At 32.9% G+C, this 7,594-nt stretch overlaps 1 protein-coding gene across 1 annotated transcript; it reads right to left on the reverse strand.

Annotated features, from left to right (window-relative positions):
• Positions 1 to 1,282: 1,282 nt before the first annotated feature.
• Positions 1,283 to 2,224, reverse strand: LOC101589416 (olfactory receptor 4F3/4F16/4F29-like). The gene has a single exon (XM_004648721.2). It carries the CDS (start codon positions 2,219 to 2,221, stop codon positions 1,283 to 1,285), a length of 939 nt encoding a protein of 312 aa, XP_004648778.1. The 5' UTR covers positions 2,222 to 2,224.
• Between the last annotated feature and the right edge of the window lie 5,370 nt (positions 2,225 to 7,594).

Genomic DNA, 7,594 nt, shown 5'->3' on the forward strand with positions numbered 1-7,594 from the left:
TCCCAAATTTTCAAACATGCCCCAACTGATCAGCCAAAGAAACCATTATCCACTAACAAAACAGAGACACACATATGTATACATGCATAAAAGCAATATTAGCATCTGAATTTTTCTAACTTATTTAAGATAGTTTCCAGATTAAGTAGCACTAAAAAGTGGTGTTAAATGCACCTTTAGGTGCTCATTCCAATAAAGAAGAAATATTTCAGACAGGAATACTCTTTAATTGTGGATTTTGGTTTTGGTGAATGACATAAATATCAGAGTTCGACGAGTCTAGATATATGTGAGGATAAATCATAGAGTTGTAAAATATCTAAAACCTAGTCAAGAAATTTGTTATTAGGTTTCAAATAAGGAAACAAATGTAAATTGTTCTTTCTAATAATCATGTGAAAATAAGGGCCAATGGAAATAATAATGAGCTAACTTGTGTCGCCTCTGCTATCATTCGGGTCAGAGTTTAAAAGGTAGTTGAAAGTCGTATGGGTTATCTATTAGCAGAAAACTTAAGAGTTCAAATGAACAAGAAGTCATAGATTTTAGTTTTAATTGTTTAATTTCAAAATAAAGAAGCCTGGTTCTCCTTGCTAAGTATATAATCAAATATTTCTGTTCCTATTATCATCTGCAGAACAAATAGGTTGGGACAAAAATATTTCAAATTTCAATTTTGTAACTCCACAATTCTATTTTACAATCAACAGTTCTATAAATATCCAAAGAACATGGGAGGCTGCCTGATGCTGCATACTAATGTAAGGCGTGGTGGTGAGGATCAAATGAACTGCTTGTTACATCTATTTGGCAGGTAGTTTGAGAAAATGACATTAACCAATTGAAAACAAAGGAAGTGTAAGTGAAAAAGAATAAAGCACTGATCTCCAACAATTGCTAAACATATTCTCTATTTGGCAACTTTCGTGGGATTAAGATTATTGGAAGTGGCATATTATGAAAATTAACTTTAGTTTCACACATTTTAGTCATTATAAAGATAATGAGCAGAAAGTCTTAATTTCTTTTTTGAGAATTATGGAAGTAAACATACTGCATGGATATTAAATAATTTATATTAAACATTGAGCACAGGGTCTGAAATATAGAAGGCTCTGACAGTAGCTCCCTATATCTGCATTGGTTAGAGTACTAGAGATACATGATAACATAGTAAATACTTAAATGTATGCAGCCCACAAAGTCAATAGAGATTTAAATTTTCTACTTTATTTTCCCTTTGACATTGCATGTAACCCTGCATTTTTATTTTATTTAATATTTAGGATCCCTTTCTGTAATGTACAAGTTGATAGCAAAGTTTCCTCATTGCTGCCTTCATCTCCTTATTCCTGAAAGCATAGATAACTGGATTCAGAAAAGGAGTGAGAACTGCATCAAACAGAGCAAGAAACTTGTCCAATTGTGATGAAGGGAAGGGCCAGGTATAGAAGAATATTAATGGCCCGAAGAATAAAACCACCACTATGACATGAGCTGACAAAGTAGACAAGGCGTGGGATAAACTACCTGAAGTGTGTTTCCAAACAGTGACTAGAATCAAGATGTAAGAAATGATAAGTATGAAGAAGGACCCAACAGAAATGAGCCCACTGTTGGCTGTGACCATGAATTCCAGTCGATTGGCCTTTGTACAAGCAAGTTTAATGAGCTGAGGAAGATCACAGTAAAAGCTGTCCAGTACATTTGGGCCACAGAAGTGCAAGTTTATTAAAAAAACTAACTGGGCCACTGAGTGGATGAGGCCAAGAATCCAGGATATAGCCAAAATTAAAAAGCACATTCGTGGGTTCATGATGGTCAAATAATGCAGGGGTTTACATATGGCCACATATCTATCAAAGGCCATGGCTATGAGAAGCACCATTTCTGTGCCCCCAATTGCATGAATAAAGAAGATCTGAGCTATACAGCCACCAAAAGAGATGGTTTTGTGTTTTCTGAAAAGATCATAAATCATTTTGGGAGCTGCAATAGAGCAAACTCCAAGGTCAAGAAATGAGAGATTAGCCAGCAGTAAGTACATAGGGGAGTGTAGGTTAGAGTTGGAGGTCACAGACAACACAATGAGGAGGTTTCCCATCAGACTTGCCATGTAGAACACAGAAGAAAAGACAAAAAGAAGGAGCTGGATTTTCCATGAATTGGAGAGTCCCAGGAACACAAACTCAGACACCACTGAGTGGTTGACTCCATCCATTGCCTCAGAGGGCAGAGCTGTGTCTAAACTTACCTGGAAAAGACAATAAAGAAAATCAAGCTCTGTGGGGAGTCATTAACTACAAAACTGTAAAGGAAAAAAAAATACCTCAGAGGGCCAAAAATTTTGCCTAACACTTTAAATCCTAGAGTCACAAAATACACAGTAATTTATTGTTATAAGCTATTTATTCTCATTTCTCATTTTCTGTATTTTTTAGGGAAGGGTCTATAGGGTGTTCAGGGTCTCACTGCTAGATTAGACTCATAGTGATCTGCCTGTTTACAGCCTCCCAAGTGCTGGGATTACAGGCACATGCCACCACATGCAGTCTCAATCATTGTCATCTCAGCACCCCCTGGGAAAGGGTGAGCACTGCATTCTTGTGGGATCGAACCCCAGCCCCTGCACCTGCTTGCAGGTGCTTCAATCAGCTGAATATTTGGGTAGCTCCTATTTGTCCTAATTTCTCTAACTTGCTAAAAATACTCCAAATTTGAAGTAACTAAGTCATAACTCCAAAGAACTATTAATAGAGGAAACAGAACTAATCTTGATTTTTTTCCTTTCAGTTTATTGCTAAGTTGACCTAGTCCCCAAACCTCAAATTTTCTAATTACTTTTTAACCCCTTCGATTGCTCCAATATCTTGTGCTGTGACTCTTTAATTCTCTTCCAAGTGAACTCCCAATGATTTACAGCTGTTGCATATTTGTGTACTGCATGTTTGAATGCTTCAAGGCAAAGAACTCAGTAAACTACCACCTGCTTTTTATCTTAGTTCTATTCAGTTTAATAGTAACCACAGTAAGTCATATTTTTCTATAACAAATTAAGCATGTGAATTTGCCATTTATGAAATTTGGCACATTTTGCTTCCTGTATTTACTTCAAGCTATTCAAATTGAAATGTTTCTATGTACAACTGGAATATCTCATTTTTACAGATTGTTCTTTTGTCTCTTTTTAGAGTGTTATGTTCTCTGCAGTCAAAATAACTTAGTTTTTTTCTCAATGATAAAGTTACAAAGCAAATATTGAGTGGATAAAACTTTTCTTAGGGATGTGCTTGTTACCTCCTATTTTTTAAAAACAAGAGATTGACTTTGCTCTAAAAAAAAAGTAGACTTTTATGTTATAGCATTAGCACATTGGAAAGATCTCAGACTTCACTTAAAATTGGAGTTAAAAGTGAAAATCTCATATTAAAGAGTACTTCAGTCTATCCCTGAAAAAAATTTCTCTCCCAAGTTAAGCTTAACTATTCCAATTTTTCAAATGCTGTGGTGAACTCAATATATTGGTTGTGAACTCAATATATAACTTAGGCTGACCTTGAGCTCTAAGAAATCCTCCTGACTAAGCCTGCTCAGTGCTAGAATTGCAGGTGTACACCACCATGTGCAGCGGAAATATTGACTAAAGATGATTATAATAAATAGAAAAAAATTACAATAACTAGATAGTAATATGCCAATTGAATCATGAAAGTTAAAGAAAGGGGAGACTAATGTGAAGAGAGGCCTTCTATGGGATATGACATGTAAATATCTGCAAAGAGAGGACAAGAGATGAGAGAAGATAATGTAAAAAACCAAAAAGTATCCAACTATAGTATCTTACTCCAGGTCAGAAATGGTGTTACAAGTTCTATCTATGAACACTTTATAAAGACAAGATCAAAAAAGAGATCTATGATAATTTAAATATGAATATAGAAACTATAATGTAGCAAACAAAATTTTACATAACTGATATTTGTGGAAAATTGTCCAAGCCATGTTGACATTTCATATTTCATTGGAAGGTAGAGAACCCATTGTCCTTGGAATCAGAAAAGTTAAACCTGGGCCAGGGAGACAGCTCAGCACAATGAGCTCTTGCCTGGCAAGCACAGGGTCCTGAGTTCAATCCCTGGTATCACAAAAAAAAAAAAAAAAAAAAGGAAAAGTGAAACCTTCAATCAGTTTCTTCTCCAATTCCCTCCACAGTTAACACCTTGCATGAAATTTCACTAATTGTAAAATAAAGGGGCTTAGGAAGGTGATATTAATTACCCCTTTCAAAAGTAACATTTTTAGTGTTTTTTTTTTTACATTTTTAGCATTTTATAATGCAAAACTATTCCAGTATATAATGAAGCTCACCCTAATGATGGCATTCTTCTCTTTGTGCTGTTAGTATATTCACTGTTATGTTCCTTCTTTTCAGATAATTATGTTTTATATCCTATTGTAGGATTTCTCATCACATTAGTCTCTCTCTTCTCTAATTGGTGCTGTGACTAATTTAACATTTGTTGTATATGTGATGAAGTAGTTGATATCTGTGGAAATAATAACAACCAACATCAAAACAGTAACTACAATGTGTAACTGAAAACAATTGTTATCTTACATATCCTAGCTTATTTGATATTTGTAAAAACCCATAAAGATTAGTAATCTTATCTTCTTTTAATTGCTAGAGGCCTCTCTTCACATTAATCTCCCCTTTCTTTAACTTCTTCCATGAATCATTTAGAATATTACTGTACAGTGACTGTATTATTTATTTTCCATTTATCATAATCATCCTTAATTAATATTTCAGACATGTGCCATGTCATTTATTTTCTTATTTATTACAATTATCTGTAGCTAATCAACAAATCTTTGTCATGCCCAGTGGGCACAGAAAATTTACTGAAGCTTTAAAATTTTCATTCATGCCAGGCTTCGATTTTTGTATACACAAACACACATACACACATAAAATACAAATAATAAAAATTAGTATATTTTAAATGTAAAATAATTAGTTTACTTTTTAAACATTGATTAGTCTTATTTATTTAAAATCTTAATGCTTACAAGAACTGGAAAAATTCCAGAATGCAAGTAATGCATGCTAATTAAAATTTCCTTTTAACCCACAGTTTGATCATTATAATGTATAGTATACTAATTAATGTTTTCAAATAATTAATTCAGATCACATTATTTCTGAAATACATGACATCCATAAGTCATCTTGGTCAGGGCTGTTTTCAGAAAGTAATCAGAACCCATACTGCAGATTAGGACACAGATCTAATTTAAGTAAATATACAGCTTCATATTTTAGTTCAAAAAGTTATTGAAACAGGGAAAAATTGGAAGCCACCTGGTGAAGTAGTTGATATCTGTAGAAATAATAACACCCAAATCCAAAATAGTAACTACATGGGGTCAGGGAGATAACTCAGTAGAATAAGCACTTGCCTGACAAGTGCCAAGGCCTGAATTCAATCCCTGGTTCTGGGAAAAAAAAAAAAAAAAGTAACTACAATGTGCAACTGAAAACAGTTGTTTCTTTACACATCCTAGCTTGTTTGATATTTTTAAAAACACATAAAAATGAGTAATCTTACCTCCTTTTAATTGCTAGAGAAATTAAAAACTAGAGAGAAGAAATGCATCAAAACAGTAGATGGTAGAACTGCTATTGACATTCTGATCTGTCTCTTATCCAATATGTAAACAATACCTTATTTTCTCATTACTTTCCAATTGAGTGATGCCTCCTTTACTCCCTTTCTAGGTGTTCCCTAGTCTGTTCTCAGCATGTTGGGCAGATCTTAGTGAGAAAAGATACAAGAGTTTTCAAGTGCTCATGGGTACCTGGGTTTCATAGCCAATGTCAAAGTCAAAGATGATTAATTCTACTTTTTTAAATAGAAATGGTAGAACACAAATCCATATATGACCTGCAGTTCAGAGAACCTTGGCTAAGTTCCCAGACAGTCATTGTCTTGCTCCACATGGAGTCTTTCAGCTTTTAATTAAAAGAATTTTCTTCTTATAGCTCTCTATTTAATACAGAAAGCAAAAATATGGTTTTTGTGTCAAAATAATGACATGAAGCCAGGAACTAAGGCAAATGCATTCTGTTCATTTAAACATCGGCTCCTAAACATTCTACTTTCCTATTTTGGATCTCACTCTGGGATAGAAAAGAGAATGAAAAGAAGGTAATTACATTTCTAATTTTGTTAATTTATTTTAAAGAGAAAAATGTGAATAAAAAACAAAGACAAAAACGGAGCAACATAAACAATGAAAAGGGTACAGAATTTCAAAGCAAGAATAGAAAATAAACAGTGGTTATTACATTGCATATAATAATATGTAATCATGAAATCTGTTGCTCATATCACCAGATATAGGCATGCAAGATTGATAAAACAATTAAACATTAATTCTTCCTTTCAATAATTCAGTTTTGCCTTTTCTTTTGTCTTTTAATTTATTTTAAAGAGAGTATAAATACAATTTAGGAGACATTAGAAACAATACACAATTTTAAAAACAGATGAAAGGCATTCAGTAGTGGTTGTTATATTGTACATTGCTCAGATTACATATATTTACATATAAAATTGATTAAAGTTAAAATTTTAAACAATAATTGCTACCCCCCAAAAAATCATAGAAATTAATAGCTATCTTAGCTATGCTGTGTATATACTTAAACTATTTCACCATTCTTTTTCCTTATATTTTCTCCTTTCCCTTTTCTTAGTTATTTACTCCCTATGTTCATTTCTTTCCATTTATCTACTATACAATATGTATAGTAAATTTGTTACTACTTTCATGTTGTATTTCTTCTCATTGTATTGACTCATACTTGTTAAGCTCAGCTGAAGATGCTTCCATTCTAGTTTCAGCTGCAGGATTCAAGATAACATTTAATTGATTTTTAAACAAAACAATCATTTCACTAGAAACAACTACTTACCACTGCCCCTTTGAGACTCCAATATCGCTAAACTATTTTTATGTTTGTCATCAATGTGATCATTTAAAGATTAAGGATGTAACTATTTTAAGAACTAATCACATTCAACCATCTAGATTGAAATACAGTGACTCTTTACCTAACTGTCTGTAAAATGGTATTATTTAGGTAGATACAACTAATTGGCAACAGGGGAGCACTGACCAAATGATACTACTGAGGTTTCATACTATCAATATGAACTCATTTACCCAAGGGTCTTTTCATTCAAATATCAGAAACTGAAATGAGTCACATAGAAGTAACAGTGAAAGGAGAAATAAAAAATGTAAAAATATTCAAAACCTAGATATATATAATTAATAAAGTCAATATATACTACTGTACTCTAAGACATAAAGAAAATATTTTCTTTTTTCAAAGTTTCAACACAGACCATCTGTGTAAAACCATATGATACTATAATAAATTTCAAAATTGGAAATTTGTTTTATATCTCCTTGCCCTCTTTTTCGTCCTACTGGAAACAGAAACTAATTTTTTTAAAGTTAAAAAAGGAAGTGAAACAGATTCTCACCCACTCTAGTCACAATCTGAGGAAAACAGTCTAAT

Source organism: Octodon degus, unplaced genomic scaffold (genome assembly GCF_000260255.1).
Source record: "Octodon degus isolate 3935 unplaced genomic scaffold, OctDeg1.0 scaffold00758, whole genome shotgun sequence".
Lineage (NCBI taxonomy): Eukaryota > Metazoa > Chordata > Mammalia > Rodentia > Octodontidae > Octodon > Octodon degus.